Raw genomic sequence first — 24,579 nt, 5'->3', positions numbered from 1 at the left:
TCTCTTGCCTTTAGGCACGCGAACTTGGGTGCACGCTACGTAAGAAGGCCGAAAAGTGGAAATATTCAGGAGGACTTCACTGATCCTCTCATTTCTAATGCAAATGCTATTTTTTTTTGCGAAAAAGAAAGGTGGGAGGAATATAAATAATGCTTTCACTACTACCTACTACGAATACTCTGCCGCAATCTTGGAAAGAGCTCCCTCGTTCTGGGTCTTATTTATGCCGGCAAAGTAAAATCATCAGACTTTCGTAAACAATTTGCATGCAGACAACTTCATTCGCTCTTCTGTTCTGGTGTTTTTTTTTTCTAAACTTTCAGAAGCACTTCGAACTCGCATATCAGAAAACCTATCATCAATAAAAGTCCTCCTGTTTGCGCGGAAAAAATTTTAGATAAAATAAAATTTCGCCACTCTTGGAATAGCTCAAACTTCAATACGCAGCGCACTGAGTTGAATGCAACGCCCGGGTTTCAGAGCAGAGGGGCGCAGGGTAATTCACTGCTACGAGGATATGTGCTATATGCTATGCGCCTTATACGGGGTTCAAAGTATAAGGTTTATCAAGCTTCAAAGTAATGATGCGTTCATTGCACCAGCTGTATAAGGACACATAGTGAAAAAAGTTGGCGCTTCTTTTCAACTGAGGTGATCAAGGCCTGTTTAAATGATCTGGAGGTGTTTACCCGTACTGAATCAAAAGCGTAATTTCGGAGGCCATTAAATTCTTTGAAACAGCCATAAAGCTAGAAGACTCTGTTTTTAATGACTTGTTTTGCAGCAAAAAGTTCAGAAAGACCAAAGTGGCAGTTTGATGTCTAGCGCACACTAGTAAACCCGTGTAGGTCAAAGGAAGGACTTTTGCCCTTTACAGGATTAAGCTGGCGTCCAATTTCTGGCACCAGGTAATATGGAATTGATATCGCTTAGGGCATGGCGGGTTCAGTATAGTTGAAAATAATAATTCGCGAGACGAACAGGTATGGAGTGTCATAGAAAGGAAAGCACCAGTTGGACAATGTTAAGAACTATTTGCTATATGTTGACAGCTTAGTATTATTCTGACTGGACGTTACGTTTTTAGACATGTTCAATTATATCAGGAGCTTCTTGATGGAGATGCTGCCAATCGGTTAGTAATATATTCTCTGGTCGGATTTTAAAGTGCCGGAAACACCTGTATGCACCTCAGAAAAATGCGCCGGTTAACTCATCCTACACAGACAGAATTCATCTAGCATACACATGGCATGCACGCCGAGCATACACACCGACTTTGTGACCTCAGTGCAATTCCGAATATCTGTTCTCCCTCTATAGACCGTATAGAGTTCATTTTCAATCAATCAATCAATCAATCAATCAATCAATCAATCAATCAATCAATCAATCAATCAATCAATCAATCAATCAATCAATCAATCAATCAATCAATCAATCAATCAATCAATAAATAAATAAATAAATAAATAAATAAATAAATAAATCAATCAATCATTTTATCCAGGCATGAACTTGTATGCACAGTACATGCCCACGAGATGAGACAAAAGGAAGAAGCTGCAGCATTCTTCCTGACGAGGCCTCACCCCGGGTCACACATCAAAGGCAGAAGAGTGGTTACATTCATTAAAACTAAACAAACTCTTTAGTTCATTTTTTACAGTAGTTGAAAGTTAATAAAGGCACATGGGATTACAAAGAGAAAAGAAAAAGACCAGTAGCGCTACAGATTCGCAACACAATAGAAAATATGACAGGAATGAGGCAATCACTGTAAACACTACATATCACAAATATTTGATGGGTCAGTAGTACGCGTAAAAAGCATCTTCATTTTCTTTTTCAAATGACAAGTGGTTTTACTAGTTACAGCTTCGTCAATTATGGAAGGATACATATTGCAAACTGCAGAAATTTGGTTATCAATGTGTTGGGTGCCATAGTTTGTCCGGGCACGACTGGAAATGAAAGAAGTGACTCGCAGACTATATCGTATGTTTCTATTTACGTACTTGTTTCTGAAAGATGTGATGTCCTGCTTTATTTTCTGATAAATATGAACAGCAACTGAAAGCTTAGCCTTGGCATCCTCTTTTATACTTAGCTACCAGCGTTGAACCTTGAAGCTGAACCCTCTTTGTTAGCCTCCACGTTTCTGCCCCATAGGTGAGTACCGGTAGGATACAGCTGTTGTATACTTTTCTCTTCAGGGATATTGGTAAGCTACCATTCATGATCTGAGAGAACCTGCCATATGCGCTCCACCCCATTCTTATTCTTCTAGTTATTTCCCTCTCATGATCCGGATCTGCGGTCACTACCTGCCCTAAGTAGACATATTCTCCTACTACTTCCAGCACCTCGCTACCAATTGCGAACTGCTGTTCCCTTGCTAGGCTGTTGAACATTACTTTGGTTTTCTGCATGTTAATTCTTAGCCCCACCGTTCTGCTCTGCCTGTCTAACTGGTTGATCATGCTTTGCAGTTCTTGTCCTGAGTGGCTTAGCAAGGCAATGTCATCAGCGAATCGCAAATTACTCAGGTATTCTCCATTAACTCTTATCCCCAACTCTTCCCATTCCAGTCCCCGGAATACCTCCTGTAAGCAGGCAGTGAAGAGCATTGGCGAGATCGTGTCTCCCTGCCTGACACCTTTCCGTATTGGAATTTTATTGCTGACTTTATGGAGAACTATAGTAGCTGTGCAATCGTTATAAATATCTTCCAATATTTTCACATAACACTCTTCCACACCCTGATTCCGCAATGCCTGCATGACAGCTGAGGTTTCCACTGAGTCAAATGCTTTCTCGTAATCAATGAAGGCTATATATAGGGGTTGGTTATATTCTGCGCATTTCTCTATCACCTGATTGATAGTGTGAATGTGGTCTATTGTCGAGTATCCTTTACGAAAGCCTGCCTGATCATTTGGTTGACTAAAGTCCAAGGTTGTCCTGACTCTATTAGCGATTACCTTAGTAAATACCTTGTAGGCAACGGACAATAAGCTGATTGGTCTGTAATTCGTCAAGTCCTTGACGTCTCCTTTCTTATGAATTAAGATAATGTTAGCGTTCTTCCAAGCTTCTGGTACTCTCGAGGTCACAAGGCATTGCGTATACAGGGTGGCTAGTTTTTGTAGCACAATCTCTCCTCCGTCCTTCAACAAATCTGCTGTTACCTGATCCTCACCAGCTGCTTTCCCTCTTTGCATTGCTCCTAAGGCTTTCTTTACTTCCTCCTTCGTTACTGGCAGGATGTCCCATTGCTGTGCTCGACTGCCTCTCTCAGTAACTTGATGATTACATTCGCTCCTGTATAGATTTGTGTAAAATTCTTCGGCTAATTCAACTATCTTATCCATATTGCTGATGACATTGCCCTGTTTGTCTTTTAGCGCATACATCTGGTTTTTACCTATGCCCAGTTTTCTCCTCACTGATTTTAGGCTACCTCCGTTCCTTAGAGCATGCTCGATTTTCTCCATGTTAAACTTTCTTATGTCGGCTACCTTGCGCTTATTTATTAACTTCGATAGCTCTGCTAGTTCTATCCTGTCTGTGGAGTTAGAAGCCCTCATGCTTTGGCGTTTCTTAATCAGATCTTTAGTCTCCTGAGATAGCTTGCTGGTATCCTGCCGAACCATCCTACCACCTACTTCTGCGGCGCACTCTGTAACGATAGCTGTAAGATTAACATTCATTGTTTCAACATTACGGTCGTCTTCTTCAGTTAAAGCGGAAAATCTGTTTTGCAGCGACATTCTGAATTCCTCTACCTTCCCTCTTAATGCTAACTCGTTAATAATAGTCTTTCGCTTCACCAGTTTCCTCCGTTCCCTCTTCAAATCTAAGCTAACACGAGACCTTACCATTCTGTGGTCGCTGCAACGGACCTTACCGAGGACCTCCACATCCTCTATGATGCCAGGTTGTGCACACAGTATGAAGTCTATTTCATTTTTAGTCTCACCATTGGGGCTCTTCCACGTCCACTTCCTGTTTGCTCGTTTGCGGAAGAAGGTATTCATAATCTGTAAATTATTTCTATCTGCGAACTCTACTAATAACTCTCCCCTACTGTTCCTAGAACCTATGCCATAGTCACCTACCGCCCTGTCTCCAGCCTGTTTTTTACCTACCTTTGCATTAAAGTCGCCCATCAGTACAGTGTACTGTGATTTTACTTTGGTCATTGCCGATTCCACATCCTCATAGAAGTTTTCAACTATTTGGTCATCATGGCTTGATGTAGGCGCGTAGGCCTGCACCACCTTCAGCCTGTACCTCTTATTAAGCCTAATTACGATAGCTGCCACTCTCTCGTTAATACTGTAAAACTCCTCGATGTTACCAGCAATATCCTGATTAATGAGGAATCCCACACCTAGTTCTCGCCTATCTGCTAATCCACGATAGCACAGTACATGCCCACCCTTTAGTACTGTATACGCCTCATCTGTCCTCCTAACCTCACTAAGCCCTATGACATCCCATTTAATACCGGCTAATTCCTCCAATAGCACTGCTAAGCTAGCCTCACTTGATAAGGTTCTTGCGTTAAACGTTGCCAGGTTCAGTTTCCAATGGCGGCTTGTCCGGAGCCAGAGATTCTTAGCACCCTCCGCTGCGTCACAGATCTGACCGCCGCCTTGGTCAGTTGCTCCGCAGCCGCTGGGGACTGAGGGCCGAGGGTTAATTGGTTTGTTCATAGAAGGTTGCGGCCAAGTACTACACCAGGGTGGCCAAATCCTGTTCTGGTGAGGAAGTGCGTTGTCGGTTCTGGTCACCGAAATCAGGCCGCACTCCAAGCCTGGTTATGCAATTCCATCACACGCGGAGTTTTTTTTTTTAATCCGGTGGAGAATTGCGCGGCACCGGGATTCGAACCCCGGTCCTCTTGCACGCGAGGCGGATGCTCTACCTCTACGCCATCGCTGCATTACTGACAATCGTGTGCAGACCAGCAATCAAATTTTTCGAAGCTGCTAATTCAAGCTTCTTGCATAATAAACAGCACTCGCAACATCCAAGAAAAAAATGGCTGAGGCTTAGCTTAGGTTAAGCCTAGTCAGACGCGAAGCATATTGTCGCCGAGTTGCATATCGAGCACGCCGCTTGGCTAGACGTTGTTCACGCTCTTCGTCAGTCTCTGTAGCACGCCGCAACTTTTGCTTCTCATTCCAACGAGCAGCCCTGTCTCCAGGAGGCATCTCTATCCCGTGTACGCCTAGCAGAGGCAGGCGCACCCCCCTGTATACCGCCGCTCCAGCATCACGTGTTCACTACAGCGCACCTAGCGGCAGAAGCAGGAAACACATTGGTCGCGACGCCTCGCGCGACGGCGCGAGCTGGGGCCCCGTTTCTCCTATGTCGTTACGTCACGCATCACGTGGTCCTCCTTGGTCGCGACGGCGCGAGCTGGGCCCCCGTTTCTCATCTGCTGTGACGTCACGCACCACGTGGTCATCCTTGGTCACGACGCCTCGCGCGACGGCGCGAGTTGGGCCCCCGTTTTTCATCTGCTGTGACGTCACGCATCACGTGGTATGACATGGGAGGTCACGAAAGGTCAATGGTAACGACACCGCCGCGCTCGAGGAGCTGGGTTGGGCTATTTTAGTATGCTTCGCATAAAAATAATAAAAGAAGGAGACAAAAAAAAAGGGGAAGGTGGCAAAAAAATTTGCAGACACCATCGCGTCAGGATTTAGCATTCATTGAAAAGCAGAGTGCAATCACCTTGAAATCAGTGGGTGGCCAAGCGTCTGCCTAGGGAATTTCTCAGTGCCTTTAAGTTCTTACGCAAACAATGATACACCACCCAGCTTGCCATATGTGACAATGCCCATGGGAAAAATGAATATTACACACCACACAGCATGTGGAGAGGAGGGAATGGCCACGAGCATTTTGGAGCAGTCTTTGTAGCAAGCCAAAATTCTATTAGGAGCAGATTTCCAGTTTTGTAGCAGGTGACCAATACTGAGAGAAGGTAAAGATACGGATGTGCCAAAGTTTAAAGAACTACTGGCTGCACAGTTTTTTTTTAAATGCATATTATTTAAAAGGAAAGTTCATGAGTGCTTTAATGCATACGCCACACTGACATAATAAGACATGTTGCTGACATGCCTAGGCTACTTGCAGCTGCTTGACGCATCTCGAAAGAGAACTCTTCCCTCCCGTTGTAAGGAAAGGGGGGTGCCAGCCTGTCCCCACCACACCTGAGGCTCGTCACTAACCTGTTCGCAGGTGCTGGTGTACGAGCAGCCACGACCCTAGCCATGCAGATGTGCCACTGCTATAGCTACTGCTTATCGCTGTCACATGACTTGGCCTTTCTGCAGCAGATTTCAGTTTTCCTCCATGCGCCGCACCTACCACTGCTGCGTTGCTGGCTGATCTGCGCCACTGTGCAGCTGTGGTACAGCCCCATCTCACTGCGTTCTCATATTACCAACGTTTTCATGGATAGCGTGCTTCCTAAATGAAATAAGCTGCAGCGTGTCTCACATCAGGGCGAAGCTCTCAGTATTGACAGCCGCGCTGCCTGTGAAAGGCTCTTTGCAGATGTTCTGCAGCAGGATGGCGGTGTCATCATCATCATCAGCCTGACTACACCCACTGCAGGGCAAAGGCCTCTCCCATGTCTCTCCAATTAACCCTGTCCTTCGCCATCTGTGGCCGCCGTATCCCGGCAAACTGCTTTATCTTATCTGCCCACGTACCTTTCTGCCGCCCCCTGCTATGCTTGCCTTCTTTAAAGACCCTTAAGGACCAGCGGTTATTTTGCCTTCGGATTACATACCCTGCTCAAGCCACATTCGAGGCTGAACGGTAGCTATGCAGTTAAAAGGTTTCGTGTGCACATTTTAAAAAATTGATCAGGAATCATTTTTTACCAGGTAATACCCCTGTCACACTATCAAATTTAATGTCATTCGAACCTAATGGCATTCGATGCATTGAATGTCATTTGGTCTCTTCCAGTGCTACACGGAAAAAAAATAATATCATTCGAAAATGATGGCATCGACGATCAGTGAAAAAAAAAAATAGTCCAACTGAACGACATCAGCGCGCATAAAAGATGTTTGAAATTGTTGTGCAGTGTTTCAAAAGCGGGTGAGAACATTTGTGTGCCGTATTATAAGCTTAAAATATTATTTCCGGCCATTCTGCACCATTTTAGCCAACAAAAGCCAAGCCAAGTACAAAGTCAGCCACAATCCGATAAATGTAAACAAACAAAATGGCTGACATGGCGGCGCGTGGAGCTTGCAAATGACTTCCAAAAGGTGAACTGCTCAGTTACGTCTTTAAGTACCTTCGAGCTTAACGAACATGGCACGTCTACCAACAAGAATCACGCAACCCAAAATGACCGACGGTCGCGGGAAAGACGCTGCTTCACGCTCGGCCGCTGCTGTTGGCTGCTGCTGAGACCGAGAGTAATAGCTATCCACGACAGCCTCTAGTGTGAACAGATTCACACCAACGTTAATCTTTTTCATCAGAACTAAATAAATGCACTTTCGAAGTTTCGCAGTGTGCACATTATTTTTTCGCGTCGCTTGTTCCTGCTGCGTATCTGGTGTCCAGAGTACACATTCGATTCGAGACCGAATGCGAATGAGTCCCCTAACTCATTCGATGGCGAATGTCATTCGAACCTAATGGCATTACATGTTCCCGTGTAGAAGTAGATTAATGACATTAGGTGCTAATGTCATTCGATTCGAATGACATTAAATTTGCTAGTGTGACAGGGGTATAAGTGGATATATTCAGGCCGCTTTCAGTTTGGGCTTATTGCCGCTTTGCACATAGTTTTTCTGCAGTGCTACGAGGTACGCCTTAATGAGGTTTCACTGTACTTATGAGTAGTAAGGTTGCTGAATTTGATGCGTCTCAACGTGAAATCTGAACTGACTGATACACCTCCTGCAGTGAGGCCCATGACCCAAGTGCAAAAGTGAAGTTCTGATCTACTGCTATGCGATGTATTCAGAACAGGTGCTGCCCTTGATGGCCTCACAGATAACTTTGACAACAATGGCAACACAGACATCAAAGTTTGCTCTCCACCATTGGTGCCATGTTTGCTGCTGCTCTAATGTCATTTTCCACAGTGACCCACTCACAACTCACCTCAATCCTGACCGCGGTGCCAAACCAGCAAACAACCCATAAGTGGTACTGTGCGGATGGATCTTATGGCCATGCCACTGCTCTATTACATCACACCACTTTCTCTCAGTCCCATGGCGACATTCCTAGCAAAGGTAGGAGAGGGAAGAAGATGGAGCACCACAAAAGCCAAATGTACAACAGGGACACAATGCAGTGGCCTCGCTCGTGGAGGCTAACAAAGAGGGTTCAGCTTAAGTTAAGAACAACGCAGCGAGCTATGGAAAGGAAAATGATAGGTGTAACGTTAAGAGATCGGAAGAGGGCGGAGTGGGTGAGGGAACAAACGCGGGTTAATGACATCTTAGTTGAAATCAAGAGGAAGAAATGGGCTTGGGCAGGACATGTAATGCGAAGGCAAGATAACCGCTGGTCCTTAAGGGTAACGGAGTGGATTCCAAGAGAAAGCAAACGTAGCAGGGGACGGCAGAAAGTTAGGTGGGCGGATGAGATTATGAAGTTTGCGGGGATACAGTGGCGGCAACTGACAAAGGACAGGGTTAATTGGAGAGACATGGGAGAGGCCTTTGCCCTGCAGTGGGTGTAGTCAGGCTGATGATGATGATGATGATGACCAGCGTTATACGTCGTGTTGTTGGTCACTCACATTTTCTTATCCTCCGCACATGCAGGTCATTTTTGTAGGTCTTGTAACGCACCTTAATAGTTACTGAGAATCCCAGTGTCAATAATAAGCATAGATGTACTGTACGTTGCTCTTATTAGAAACTAGCAGAGTGGGGTGCAGAGCACTTCGCTTCGCTCTGTATCGTTATTTATTAAATTGGCACATGAAAACAAACTTTAAGGCCGTAATTTCATATTGAGATCCAACTTCTAGGAGTTTCTAATATATATATATATATATATATATATATATATATATATATATATATATATATATATATATATATATATATATAGGTGGTACGGGCATCTCGGAGGCACTTTATCAATTTAGAGAAAATGGAAACGAAGAAATGGACAGAAGACTGCATCGACGATGCAGTCCGCTTGCTGTCCTCAGCTTAGACGTCAGCAGAGGCTAACGGAGGCTCGAAATTATCTGCTCTAAGCCTTTATTCTGTTCCATGCAAAAACCTGCTGAAGCGCGAAGGGGAGATTGTGCTAGAAAAATTAGCCACCCCGTTTACGCAATGTCATATTACCTCGAGCGTACCGGAGCCTTAAGAAGTACGCTAACGTCATCTTAATTCATAAGAAAGGGGACGCCAAGAGCTTGAAAAATTATAGGTCAATCAGCTTGCTCTCCTTTCCTTACATGGTGTTTACAAAGGTAATCGCATCATTTTCAACAGGCGAGATACCATACAAGTGGAAAACTGGAAAAGTTATTCCAATTTTCAAATCAGGTGACTGAACTGACGTTGCTAACTATCGCCCAATAAAGCTGACATGTATATCTTGCAAACTTCTCGAATACATCATTGCATCTAACATGGCACTACATTTAGAAAGCAACGGTTTCTTCTTTTCAAAACAACACGGGTTCAGAAAAGGGTTATCATGTGAAACACTACTACTCGAGTTTACTAATGAGCTGCTTCACGGTATGGACGAAAATCTTCAAATCGACAGTATATTCCTCGACTATGCTAAAGCCTTCGACCGCGTTCCACACTGTCGTTTAGTAACGAAACTCTGATCCTTGTGCCTCGGTTCAATAACAATTTCTTGGATAAGAAACTTATCATTTCGTAAACAATTTACTTATATTGATAACCATTCATCCCCTTTAACTTATGTCACATCAGGCGTACCGCAAGACAGTGTAATGGACCCGTTACTGTTTCCGATTTACATCAGCGACCTAGCGTCAGGCATTACCTCAACACCCAGATTGTTTGCTGATGATTGCGTTATTTATCGCAAAATCCGCTCTGTTAATGACCACATCGCTCTTCAGGAAGATCTACACCACATTAATAACTGGTGCGCATCATGGCAAATGTCTCTTAACACTGATAAATGCCACTTAATGAAATTTAGCCGTAAACGGTCCAATTACCTTTTCACTTACTCGCTTAGCCACAGTCCAGTCACTCTCACGTCGTCACACAAGTACCTTGGCGCCCACTTTTTACCTAATCTCTCATGGAAACCCACATAGAAAAAATTACTGCCAAAGCTAGCCGTACATTAGGTTATTTAAAACGTAACCTCAGAGGTGCACCTTCTTCCACATGGCAGCTGGTAAATCAGACATTTGTCCGCCCTCAACTTTAAAACGCATCTTCCATTTGGTAACCCCACCAACACTACATAATTAATTCCCTAGAGCGCGTACAAAACCCTGCCACTCGCTTCATTGCTAGCAACTACTGCCGACATTCCAGCGTAACTAACCTTAAGGCGTCGTTATCCATATCATCCTTAGAATCTCGTGGAACTGTAACACTTATCTGCCTCTTCCATAAAATTGTTTGTAGCCATCATTCATTCACACTACCTCTTACAAAACCGGCCCGCACATCTCACCGATTGCATAATCACCTCAGTTTTAAACGCCCTCCGGAAAGGACCACTGCATTCAACTCATCAGCCCTGCCCCTTGCAATCATTTATTAGAATAGTATTCCTGACAACATTGTTCACATCTCAGTGTGTTATTTTCAAAGAAAAACTGAGCAGCATTTTGTTCTGAAATGTTTTTTCTGAAGTGTATTCTGTAGTGTGTTTTTCAATTTAGTTCTATTTTCTGGTTGGCTGCTTGCTATTCTATAACGATGTTAAAATAACCATCTTCTACTTCCTTCTTTTTCGTACCGAGTTATGTAACCCCCCTCACATAATACTCCAGTCGGAGCCCGTGAGGTATTTGAATAAATAAAATCAATAAATAAATAAATAGATCATATTCACACTATAATTCAGGTGAATGCGCGCAATATAACCTACCCCTTTATGTAGCCTTCATTGATTACGAGAAAGCATTCAACTAATTTGAAACCTCAGCAGCCATGCAGGCATTGCGGAATCAGGGTGTAGAAGAGTCTTATGTGAAAATACTGCCCGGCTATAGCAACTGCACGGCTGTCATTGTCCTCCGTAAGGTCAGCAATAAAATTCGAATAAGAAAGGGCGTCAAGCAAGGAGACTCGATATCGCCAATGCTATTCACCGCCTGTTGACAATCTAGGTATTCTGAGGCCTGAATTGGAATCAGTTGGGGATAAAAGTTAATGGAGAACGCCAAAATAATCCTCGATTCCCTGATGATATTGCCTAGCTGAGCCCCTCAGGAGATGAATTTCAAAGAATTATCAATGATTTAGATAGGCAGAGCGGAATGGTGGGGCTAAAAATTAACATGCAGAAAATCAAAGTAATATTCAACAATCTAGCAAGGGAACAGCAGTTCGCAGTTGGTAGCCAGGTGCTGGAAGTAGTAAGAGAATATGTATTTAGGGCAGGTAGTGACAACTGATCCGGATCATGAGAGGGCAATAACTAGAAGAATAAAAATGGGATCGAGCGCATAAGGCAGGTTCTTTCAGATCATGAATGGCATTTTGCCAATATCCCTCAAGAGAAAAGTATACAACAGCTGTATCTTACCGGTACTCGCCTATGGGGCAGAAACGTGGAGGCTGACAAAGAGGGTTCAGCTTAAGTTAAAGACAAAGCAGCGGGCTATGGAACGAAGGTGTAACGTTAAGAGATCGGAAGCGGGAGGAGTGGGTGAGGGAACAAACGCGGGTTAATGACGTCCTAGTTTAAATGAAGAGGAAAAAATGGCTGAGGCTTAACTTGGTTAACCCTGGTCAGATGCGAAGCATATTGATGGCTAGGCTTGGTAATACATGGCTTTCCTTGGTTGAATACTTAGTCATTTTAATACAACCACTAGAAGCCTTCGTCGTGGGGGAAGACAACGGCATGGCTACAGCGGAACGCCGACTAACCCCGAGACGCGTGTTGGGTGGGCGCCTGGATTGCCACGGAAGCCGCGTCCGCCTGTCTGGTGGAGCGAGCGTTTCACCTACACCGAGTGTGAACGCGCGTTCGAAATGCGCGGGAATGCCGCTCGAGGACATTCCGGTGTCTGTGCGATGGCATCGTTCTCCCTCTCCCAGCGCGTGACGGCGATCTGTCGTGACGTCATGTGTCACGTGGTATGTCACATGGTGTATCGTCACTGTACCACGTGGTCTGCACGGCGTGCAACCACAGCGACGGCGCGAGGTGGACCCTCATTTTCCTCTGTCGTGACGTCATGTGTCACGTGGTATGTCACGTGGTGTGCACGGCGCATAACCACGGCGAAGGGCTGTAGTGTACCTCTAGTAATATGCTTCGCATAAAAATGTGTTTTGGCAGGGCATGTAATGAGAAAGCAAGATAACCGCTGGCCCTTAAGGGTAATAGAGTGGATTCCAAGAGAAGGCAAACGTAGCAGGGGAAGGCAGAAAGTTAGGCGGGCTGAGATTAAGAAGTTTACGGTTAAACGATGGGCGCAGCTAGCAAAGGACAGGGTTAGTTTTCGAGACATAAGATGATCATTTGTCCTCCAGTAGGCATAGTGGGGCTGGTGATGACGATATAGAAACCATGCCTTTAAAATTACGGTGCTGGTGAAATTGTAAGAAGCATTTCACACGCTTGCATGAAGAACATCAGTTTTTTGCTTACAACGAACGGCACATTATGTTAACGATTTAAAGCCACGCTGTCCGCTGTATGTTTTTTTGCCGTTAAATCTACTGTCAAAGCATATATATACATTGATAATTCATGATGAATATATACCAACTCGCGTAACTATCTTCACTCACCAAAGCACACACCGGTTGCTGCACTGCACCTTTCTCCGCTCTTTTCTGGTAGTGTAACTATCAGAAAAAGCGTGTGGTATATCTCTCAGAGAACAACACTGGGCAGACGACGGTCCTTCCTTCGCACGTTCCTTCATCGCTATCCACTGCTGTGAAAAGCAATACCATACCCCGAGTGCATTATTTGTGCGGTTTGTTATGTGCGCGGAATTATAATATGCATGTACCTTTGCTTATTAACCAAATTATTGTGATTAAGGCGCAAACTGTCCAGTACAGTCTTGGTACATCTTGAAAGAGTTTATAACTCTCTATTATAGAATAAGGAATTGGAGTGCAACCACCTCATATTTTCCGGTGCTCTGTGAAAGTTGAGGCAATAAGGATTACGGCCCTGAAGCAATATTATCGCATCGCATCGCTTTTAGTAACTGGCTACAGAAACACTATTTCAACAAATGGGCGAGAAGTCGCAGCAAGATGTTGCCGAAGAAAAAGACAATTCTTCACATTTAAAATCCATCTCACGGAAACATTTCCACTTTGCAAAGAACCTGTGTTCCTGGTGAGGGCGGTAAATTGCAAATATGTTATTATTTTTTTTCTGCGTGTGGAGTGACTTCTTTCCTCTCTTTAAGCATACTCGTGGCTCGTGATTGGTAGGTAAATATTTTTCTCATTGCCACCATAGTATAAGCAGTAGTCCTGCATTTTGTCTAAACAGCACGTTAATGCGTCATGCGGATATTTCCTGCTGAGTATAACATGAATATTTTATTTTTCATCCGCCTCACTTTCAGCATGCCCCCATCTAAAGAGCGCTGCGAAAGAAAACAGGCTTCTCACGATAAGTATTATTTTCGAGCGCGTGTTTCTAAATTTTGTAAAGAAGTACAAGAGTTAAAAGTTATGCGCAACACAAGCTAAGTGTTGCGCATAGGTTTTTTTATGCCAGGCAGAGGGAACATGAGGAGAAGAAAAACAGCATGCAAAAAGACATATCAGCTAGAGCTGCACCCAAGGGAAATGCAGTAGTTCGTAGAGCCATTAGGTGCTTTTACGTTTGGTAGCCAAGCCTGCATAAAATAAGGTGAAATAGGTGTGAGCTTCAGTGATGTGCGTCATTCCAGCCCAATTGATAACAATGTATTGTCACGAATTAGAAGACTACAAAGTGGCCAGTGGCGCAAACGAGTGTCACAGACTAGGAGACGACAAAGTGGACGATGCAAGATAACCTGTTGCAATATAGTGTGTCTACAGGTGTGTTTGGTAATGTTTCTGTCATATTGAAATTTTGCCTTCTGCCTTCCTGAGCCGCATTTCAGTTCCCATTACTAGGCAGGTTTTGCCACCACAATTTTAGCTTCTAAAGTATTATCGGTGCCGAAACGCGGCGTCGTTAATTCTTACGACATAAGGTAATTTTTCCGTCCCCAAAGGCGGGAGCCAAAAGGGAATGCAGTGGCGGTGGCGCCGTGGGGTCAAACAGATTTGAGGGCTTCGTTCATTTCTTTCGAGATGCCTCGCGAGACGCAGTGTAAATACCTCAACTTTGGAAGGTAAGGAAGCAGTGGTCTCGTTTAAATACGTCAGCCTTATTTTATCTTTACTAGTGAACACGCTTGCGAATAACGCGAAGTAAATCGGTACCACTATCCATCTTTCAAATGAGTGGTTGACGAGCGACTATGAAACAGGTTCGCAGTCATTATTTCAGATTTGCTCTTTGTTTGCTTTTAAATTTAGGTAGCTTTGTCGAGAAGTGCAGTAATAGACTCCAACAACAGGCTTTGCTTTAATTTGAGATGATGTGTAATTAGCGTGGTAGGGTTCTCCTCCTGAAGCGGTTTTTATATTTTATGGGTATTTTTCTTTCATTAGATGACCTATAAGGGCATACTGAAATTTTGTTTGTCGGGTCAAACGGGGCTCTGCCGGTTCAACCAATGTCCCGTATCTCATGTGTGCTTTTTTCCTGCCGCCCGTCTGCAAGGGTGCACGTCTGCACGTACTCAAAGCTTACGTGCAACTGCTCACCAGTTGTGCTTATTCCTTCCACAGGTTAACCCGACCGCGATCATTTTCGAAAGACTCAACGCCCTTTGGACAACAAGCGCTGTAATTCCTGAGCTCCAGTGGGAGCCCAACTGAACACGCGTATAAAGTCCGACAGGTCGTCTTCCTTCTTGTATGCTTCGAGGAAAACACAGTGCAAAGGTTCGTGGTGCTTGACAAGAAAAGTTAAGACTCTCATGGCGTGGAAAATAAGCACTAAGCATGAGATGGATTGCACAAAAAAAGTAGCAATTGCTAGGATGGCTCCTCCCTAAGACATCGGCTTCCATTGGCAAGCGTTGCTCCGCCCTTTCAACGCGTCGAGCGGTACTGGCGATGCCCCGGAAGACATGCGGTAGCGTTCGTTCAAGCACACGCAACACTGATCTCCGGCACGAACTCTTTAGACAAGCCGCGCCAGTTCAGATGGTTAAGCCTCTTTGGTCTCTACTTCTCAGCTTCCATTCGGCACGCGTATGCTTCGCCGTCACTCGAGCTCGCACGCCGGCTTAAATTGGCGGTGTGGTTCGCCGCGGTTTCCCTACGCTCTTCGCCTGAGCTTGCCGAGAACGGGACCTAAAAGCTTCTCGTGCTTAACACCGTCCTGCATCTCATACAGCAGAGTAATCCGATCAACAGCGCATTAGCCTTCGGACATTTTCGAGTTCAGAGGTGCTTTCTTTACACTGTCCTATTTTTCGCTGAGCTCAACTATAGGCGCAATAAAAAGTATTTCTTCGGAGTTTCATGCCGGAAGGCATTGCACAAGCTGGCCTGTATAATACATTTTTAGGAGCCTCGTTCCCGGACCCTTTCTTTCTGTGCCCGAAAAAAGAAGAAAGCCTTAAGGCAATGCGTTTATTTTGCTGCACATCTTAGAAGATGGAATGGTTCGGTAGCAACTATCTTCGCGCCAGTTCTATTTCTTCGCTCTCTCTCTTTCTCTCTCAATCTACATATATATATCCGTGCCGATTGGTGATGCTGTTATCGAATAAAGAAAAATGGCACGTCCTAGGAATCCGATGATCGTTGCAAATCAGGCTTCACAGAACTCAATGCAGCTCGTGCGTCCCCTCCCGTCTTCGGCCATCAGCAGGAAAGACCTTTTCTCCGTCGTAAATCTCCACCAGAATCCCTCCAGTGCCGGAGAAATCTCCTACTGGTGCTATTCCCCACAATGCTGGAACGCGTAATGGTGCGCTCGTAACGGTCATTTGTCTGCCTTTTGGAATAGCGAAGGCGGAGTCAGACCTACACCAACTGCACTGAATATCTGGAGCGAATTATCCAGCAATGTTTGTGTTTTCGTTACACTTTTTGTCCGTTTATTTCTTTTTTGCGCAGACAATGATCTGAATAGTGTATCTGAACTTGAAATTAACAGTAGCCTAAGTTGATAATTCTTTTCTTTTTGCTCTTCATGACCAAGCACTGTCTAATGGTAGTATTTTTTTTCTCGGTGTAATAAAAACGGCAACGCAGTTTAAAAACGGCGGCTTAGTTGTTATGGCGCCCGGCTGCTGACCCGAAAGACAAGGGTTCGATCCCGGTCGCCGCGGTCGCATTTCGATGGAGCTGAAATTCTAGAGGCCTGTATAATGTGCGATGTCAGCGCATGCTAAAGAACCCCAGGTGGTCGAAATTTCCGGAGCCCTTCACTACGGCCTCCCTCATAGCCTGAGTCGCTTTGGGACGTTAAAAGCCAATAAAATCAAACCAAAAAGCCACCGAAGCTAAGAAGCAGAGGGGATGTCTTTTTGTTTTAATTTGTAGTTTTTATCAATGGCAAAGTAGAAGAAAAAAAATGTACCGACGATTACGTTACTTCCTAATGCGAAATTTGAGCGCAGCAAATAAGCTGTTTCACCTTTTCGATACATTGAGGCAAAGAAATCGAGCAACACATGTATGCGCTATCACAGAATTTGTTTTTTTATTTTTCACACGTATTCCTTTAACAAAGACTCCACTAACAGTTCTTGACAGTCATGAAGGAAGCTTTGTGGTCGGAGAAATAGACTGATATATGTTCGACTTGGTACACCAATGCTTGATTCTCAAAGACGAGATCTATACAAGTGCCTCGCGAGGTTGTCACAGCCGTGGGACGCGTTACGAGCGAGAGGAACGGGATGTTCTCCCGCATAAGTGTTAGGAAATTGCTGTTTGTCTTTATGTCAACATTAAAGTCCCCCACTACTAACATCGGTGTGGATCGATGGACGGTTAATGCGAGTTGCAGGAAGTGCACGACGTCTTTCGTGAGTGCGGTAGGGGCGAAGTAGGCAGCTACTACCAGCAAGCCGTTGGGCAACTTTGCGGCGCACAGTTCGCCAACTTCATGTGACGTGCCAAACATTTCGACTGGTATTGCAGAGAGACCTGTGCGCAAGTAGATAGCGACTCCCGCCGCTCTGTTGTGGTCTCTGCGAGCACCACAGCAGTATAGGAAATCTATGATTTCGAGAGGCTCTTCGGGATCCATCCAGGTTTCAGCAAAGCAAAGTACAGAGGAATGGCGCAGAATGTGATCGTGGTGTACGTCCTTGGCATGTGCGGCAAGGGAGCGTACGTTAAGAGCGGAGATCAACAAGTATTGCGGCTGTTCAGTCATGGCGAGGCACTTGGCGGTGATGGTGTCAAGTTTGTGGGACTGCAACCGACGAAATTCATCGGCTAGCTTTCTGTCCGGATTGGCTTTTCCGTGGTAGAATGTGAAGTCGTTGTCAACATTGGTCAGGTAGAGTCCGTTGATGTCTGTAGCGCGACTCAGTGCCACGTATACCAACTTCTGTGGATGATTCTTGGCGTAGGAGTACACGACTTCATCATATGTGCCACCCTGGGATTTATGAATGGTAATGGCGCTCGCCTGCACAACGGGAAGCTGGCATCTTCTTACCGATACCTTCGTCTTCTTATCGATAACGCAGGTGACGGTACGCCTTTCAATCGGTATCCAGTTCGGTTGAATGTTTGTGTTGAGCTTGCGTAACTGGTGTGATTTTGCGGCCGCTACGGTTCCGATCGCAAGTTTGGAGCCAAGCTCCCCGAACTGCAACCATATGCGTAGCGGTTTCCCATGGGTGTCGTTTTCGATGAATTTCAGTGTTCCCACCGATCCATTAACAAGGCCATCGGAAACATCCACGTTGAGGGTGATCATGTAAGGCTTGCCAATGCACAGCATTATATTTGCTGGCAAATTTCCTATTTCGGCCTTGGGTAACGTTTCGACCTTACGCATGGCCTCTGTTTGCTCTTGCATAGACCTACACCCAACGATTGTATCCTGTGCCGTGCATGGTACAGTATTATCCTGTGCTACTATGGCCTTTGTTGTGTTGTAGTAATCAGATTCCTTGTTGGAGTAGAACAAGCGTATGCCACCGGGGCAAGAAGCTTCTGCTTCCTGCTGTGGAACGAACCGACTCTCGATAAGTGAGATTTCCTCGGGGTCTAATGCGACACCATCTCCAATTTTGGAAAGCAACGTGGAGAACCTGAGATTGTTTTGTCGTACCACTTTAATGAGTGCAAAGTAGGCGAGATGGTGCCACGCGATTTCTGTGTTAAACACGTCGTCTGTTTTGACGCGCTTGAACACCTCAGCTGCACGAACGGGGGGAAGCTGACGCAGGTCCCCACACAGAATGACGTCCAACCCTCCGAAGGGCTGCAGATATTTGCAGGTGATGGAGCGGAGCCGCGAGTCGATTCTGTGAAGTATATCAGCAGACATCATGCTAACTTCGTCGATAATCACGCATCTGACATTCCTGAAAGCATAGCGGAAGGTGTTCAACTCGTTGTCCCTGAGTCCGCTGTCTGTCTTGAGGCTAAGCTTGAACGCTGCGTGCACAGTTACTCCGCCTAGTGCCACCGCCGCCTTTCCAGTTGTAGCGCAAGCCACATATGCGTTTAGATTGTATGGGCCAGCAGGGTTACAGTACCTGTTGTAGAGGTCCGTGATCAGGCGCAGTACAAATGTTTTGCCGCATCCAGCCACTCCCGTGAAGAATATTTGCAGTGGTGGAGAGTTCGGAGTTGTCAGTCGGTGTAGGACTTCTCGGACGATCTCGTACTGCTCATCATTTGTCTTCCGCATGGTGTCCAGGTACTGATCTCTGCTCATGACGTCTTGGCGCCTGCACACGGCGGGGCATTGTTTAAATGGGGCATTGGACTCGACTGCACCAATGTCTAGGAGATCAGAGTCGTCGTTCTCCATGGCTGCCGGGTGCACGGTCACATCGGAAATCTCAGAAGCCGTCTCCCGTTCCTCGTTATTGGGTCGTATCAGGGAATTACAAACCGCACGGAGGTCTTCAATATTTACATCACTCTGATAGCGTGATTTGTGCTCCCGAATGACGTCAGTGTTTTCCTCGTATAGCCGCTCGAAACAATTTTGGTCTAAGATGTCCATCTCCTTACGAAACGGAAAGAAGAGTAGGACATGTTCTCTCTTGAAGTTAACTGAATCGTCGATGGAGTAACCGCGGTAGCGAAGTATCACTCGCAGAACTCTCTTCTTGCAGGTGTAGATGTTGTAGTCTGTAGCGAACTCTGCCAGAGTGACGGCTTCCAATTCAGGCGCGCGTTCTTCGTAGCGCTCGATCATAGTCCTTTTCCAAACGTCCGTGCTAGATTCGTCCAAGCGTTCCTCCTCCATTTGAGCGTGAGACTTCCGGATGCGCGTCCTTTCCTCAGGCCAGGCAGTGTTTACAAAGACAATTTTGCGACTAGCCTGCGACATGTCCTGCTTGAGCAAACACCAGGCGGCCTCCTGTGCTGAGAGCTCGATCGCATTGAGCATCTTCACGCCCAAGTGTCTCAGTGCCTGCGTGTAATCCATGTCCCCCTTATCCTTGACAATTTCTTGCACCGCACGGTTCAGATTGGACATACCTCGATTGGCCTTATTTACATACTCTACCACGTAGGCAGCACACGCGTACGTGTCGAGCACGATCTGAAGATCCATGTTTGAATCTAGAACGGAGGCCACCCATGGGTTAAAGTAATTAACCCGCTTTTGCTGCACGGTACGGGGTAGCATGACGGTGGGACGAGGTGTACCTGCTCGGAGAACCGAAATGTACTGCTCCCTGTCCGTGATGCCGTGATGTTCCCAGAACTGCTGTAGTGAATCATAGTTGGTCGTTTCCAAAGCCTCGTGCATGGCTTGGTACTTGATTTGGAGCATCTCGATGTGTTTCTTCTGCGCCTCACTCTCCACACTCGGGAAAGGCACTACGACCATGGGTTCATCAATGGGCATGAAGGGGACGTTAAAGCGGCACTTGGTGCTGTTGCGCTTGTAGCAGGTGTGGGTGTGTTGGTGCACCTGCGTGCGCTCCCGCTTCAAGTACGTGGTGTCCAGCGAAAGCAGAGTAATGGCCATTTCCAGAGTTCGGGGCATGTGCATGGAGAGTTGCTCATCGGGGGCATTATCAAGCCAGAGAAGAATGTGCGCGTGTGCCGACCCGCGATGCTGAAATTCGATGCGTTTAAAGTAGTCGACCACTACGTATGGTCTGAAGGGGGATATCCGGGTATTCTGGAGTATGTTTAGAATGATGCGCACCAGGCTGTCGAAGTAGATGGCACAGACTACGGGATCGTCATTTACTAGCTGGGCACGATTAATGCTGTTCATTTCCTCTACGGCAACTGCAGTCTCATCAGGTTGTAGACGAAGTCGCTGAAGCAACACTATACAGCTCGGGCCAGTGCAATTCCGAGGCAGACAGTGTGAGGAACGCCGTAGGCTTACCCAGTTGGCGGATCATGGCAAAGAGGTCTTTCTTGCGCCTGGCCCAGTACTGCACGGTATTGGGTATGCCATGCATAAAAGCCATGTCATGTTCTACCGCTTCCTGAACGAAGTCCTTGTCGAGTAGCTGTTGTTTCGTTAGGGTTTCCACCGCTCTGACGTTGCGGAAGGCCACAGACATGTCGCTGGCTACTCGGTGCCTAAATACTTTCATGGCCATGTACAGTACGTGTTGTGGGGCGGCACCTCGACGATCAGACCTGCGGATCTCGCTCATGGCGTGCGTGAAGACGGTTGGTTTGGCACTGGCGTCCACTCGCCGTGGTTCACCGAGGTAAATCTGTGGGAATGAGAGCTCCTCCGCATGTTCGTCGTAAAGAATGCTCAGGGGCTTCTTTCCCTCACCGGGAGCAATGACAAGAAACTTGTCTTCATCCCATATCAAGGTGTGCTGAGCCAACGTCATGGCTGTGGCCGCCTGGATGGGATCGTTGAGGTCCGCACATTCCGGGAGCGACTCAATTTCGTCCTGCTTGTCCACCTCAGTGATGTCACCCAAACGGGCAAAGTCGCACTTGATGTTGTAGTGCTTGTATAGTGTGCTATCGCAAAGCACCTTGAGCCACGGCAGCAAATCACATTTTCTCACTGCCCCCGCCAAGTAGGTCGTCTTCGCGAGAATACGCCGCTTCAGATGCACATTGAGTGCGCGGTCTTGTTCGATGGCACGGGGCAACGATGTAACCATCTCGTCCACGTCAACGCAAACGTTCACAACTGGACCCTTAATGCCATATTGGCCTCCGCCGTGCATCAGTCGTCGCACTTGCATGAATGGGATTCGCGGAGATACGAGTCTTACACTCACCGCATTAAGTTGTGGAAGGTGCGCTGGCCTCGAGGGATATTTGTAACCATTTGTTGTCGAAAAATGAGGAATGTCACCTTTCCGCACAGATTGCATGCATGAAGAACACAGTCTGAATTGACACAAGTCCGAGTTAGGAAACGCACACCGGAGATTCTCACGGCACGTATCCGGAAGCGGTTTCACGTCATTTTGGAACCAGAGCCGATCACACACTGAACACACACTTCCAAACGGATTGTCTGTAAACTGTCGCCGGAAAGCATTTGTTGCACCCTGACTGTTTGCGAGCCTTTGTTTGCGTTTGGCCTCGGCCTCGGCCGCGCGAACGGTAGAGTCTTCTCTGCGACGGCGATGAGCTTCTGCTTCAGCCTCGCTTACTGCTGGTTGCTCTCGACGGCGGCGATGAGCCTCCGCTTCGGCGGTGCGAACGGCAGGGTCTTCTCGGCAGCGGCGATGAGCTTCTGCTTAAGCCTCGCTTACTGCTGGTTGCTCTCGACGGCGGCGATGAGCCTCCGCTTCGGCGGTGCGAACGGCAGGGTCTTCTCGGCAGCGGCGATGAGCTTCTGCTTCAGCCTCGCTTACTGCTGGTTGCTCTCGACGGCGGCGATGAGCCTCCGCTTCGGCGGCGCGAACGGCAGGGTCTTCTCGGCGGCGGCGATGAGCTTCTGCTTCAGCCTCGCTTACTGCTGGTTGCTCTCGACAGCGGCGATGAGCCTCCGCTTCGGCGGCGCGAACGGCAGGGTCTTCTCGGCGGCGGCGCTTAGCCTCTGCTTCGGCGACGCGTACTCCTGCATCATCTCGACGGCGGCGACGGTAAGCTTCTGCTTCGGCGGCACGCACCTCTGGATTCTGACGGCGACGGCGCTGGGCCTCTGCTCTGGCAGCTCGTTTAGCAGCAGCAGCAGCAGCAGCAGACGGAGGACTTCCATCGGTCGTCTCGCTCATGGCTCAGAAAGAACTGGCAGATATTTTCGCAGTGGCGAACGGCAGCGGCAATTTCGGCTCGGTTGTGAATGATGAATCAAGTGCTGCCAGCGAATGACGCGTCCATTGGCTGTCTGCGTTTGTTACTGATGTGTGGTTAACACGTTAAGCTTCGCCTGTAAGAGTGGAACGCGACAGCGTCTTGCAACGCTGCCAGGGAGTCCACAGAACGCCATCGCCAATTCGGCTGTACGCCTTGCTGGACGGTAAATTTATTTTTTGAGGAAAGGAAATGTATCTCTCTCGCATATCTGGGTGGACACCTGCACCTCGCCGTAAGGGAAAGGGGGAAGATGGGAGTGAACGAAGACGCCGTATTAGCTAGACGCGCCTTTGTTCATTCCAAGCCATTCAGCTGGCATTACGGAGTGGCTAGCGTGCTCGTATCGCACTCCGGAGACCCTGGTTCGATTCCCCAACTCGACCAATTTCATTCTCGGTTTTATTGATTTATGCGGTCTAACTAGAAAGGTTAATTAGGCTATTTCATATTTATATTATTGCATTTCTATCCATCGTGTTCTGTCATTAACCTGTCAATTGTTGGAACTGTCTAGGATGTTCGACACAACGTATATAAAACGAGCAACGTCTTTGAGTGGGGAAGTGCGTGGTGGTGGAGGGAACGCGGCTTCGTACTTATCTGTTTTTTTCAGCAGCGTCTCCTTCCGCGGACGCTGTTGTCGCTGCGGCGCGCGTCTTTCTTTTCTTTTCTTCTGACGTCTTCATTCTCCTCTATATTAATTAGTCTAATTGATTAATTAATCAATTAAGTAAACTCAGTCCAACTTAGTTGCAGCATCACTATACGATCCCTTTGATTGGTTGCATGGTTACTAGCCAAAGTACAATTGGCCCCATTTGAAATTCGCGCACTGTGACGTCACGAGCATTTCGACCAATTGAAAAGCGTGACATTGGGGGCGGAGCTGGTTACGAGGCCGACGCCGACGCCGACGACGACGCGAAACCCAGGAACGGAGGCCAAAGAGCTGCGCTCTAAAACAACCGCATGCCTTCGGTGAGATCCGAACCCAGGACCTTCGAATTTCGCGTCCGGTGCTCCACCAACCGAGCTATGGCGGCGGCTGCCAATCTACTGCTTCCGGGGGTAGTTATGTGTAGTGCAAGCGAACCTTGGAACCAGGACCAGCGACCAGAAAACCAGCGAACCAGGACGTGGTACGCCCTGTATTACCGCGAGTACCACATAGAAACATGATCGAAGGATGAGGGCGGAAGCTCGACGAGAACATTCTTATGCTACCTATAACATCAAGGCCGCCAGATTCGAGGGCCTCGTTAAACTATTAAGCATGAAAATAAGGAGAAAGAGGTGCGCATTAGGACGCTGGCGAACACTCTGAGCAAAACGGGGTTATAACGCGGCAGCGTTCAAAAGTGTGGCACATGTCTCAACCTCATTTAAAGGGTTTCGGTACGCTGGCTGCTTGCCTTAACATTTAATTTCTTGATTGTGTAAGTGTCGTAAAGATCATTTTCTATGTTTGACGCTGCCGGAAGAAAATCAGATATTTATTGTCTGAATTTTTTCACATTGTGGTCATAATGGAGCATGATATAAGAAAGAGGGAAGGCGCAAGGTATGAATAGATAGAATCAGGCTCTTCCTTTCTTTTCGACCAGTGATATAATCTGTGCACTCCTCTTCCGCCTAGTTTAATCACTTCCGCGGTTCATACACCAGGTGTCCCAGATAATTGTAACCAAGCTTTTAAAAAACACGGGGTGTCCTAGCCGTCTTAAACCAAATGAGGGTTGTTTAGAGTCGGGTGACCTAGTCTGCAGTATTTTTTCGTTCTTAAAGGTTGACTAATCAGTTAAGCTTAATTAACTAACTTTTTAATTATTGACTTGAGGAACAA

At 46.7% G+C, this 24,579-nt stretch overlaps 1 protein-coding gene and 1 pseudogene across 1 annotated transcript; both read right to left on the bottom strand.

The window, feature by feature from the left end:
- Nucleotides 1-16,861: 16,861 nt before the first annotated feature.
- LOC149335818 (uncharacterized) lies at nucleotides 16,862-20,466 on the bottom strand. The gene has a single exon (XM_089552373.1). It carries the CDS (start codon nucleotides 20,464-20,466, stop codon nucleotides 17,029-17,031), a length of 3,438 nt encoding a protein of 1,145 aa, XP_089408499.1. The 3' UTR covers nucleotides 16,862-17,028.
- Nucleotide 20,467: 1 nt separating this feature from the next.
- Nucleotides 20,468-23,159, bottom strand: LOC149335817 (uncharacterized; annotated as a pseudogene).
- Nucleotides 23,160-24,579: the final 1,420 nt, after the last annotated feature.

This window comes from Amblyomma mixtum, chromosome 7 (genome assembly GCF_055824585.1).
Source record: "Amblyomma mixtum isolate Tamu chromosome 7, ASM5582458v1, whole genome shotgun sequence".
Classification (NCBI taxonomy): Eukaryota; Metazoa; Arthropoda; class Arachnida; order Ixodida; family Ixodidae; genus Amblyomma; species Amblyomma mixtum.
Note: the sequence above shows the minus strand (reverse complement) of the source record. Positions and strands in the feature narration are given on the sequence as shown.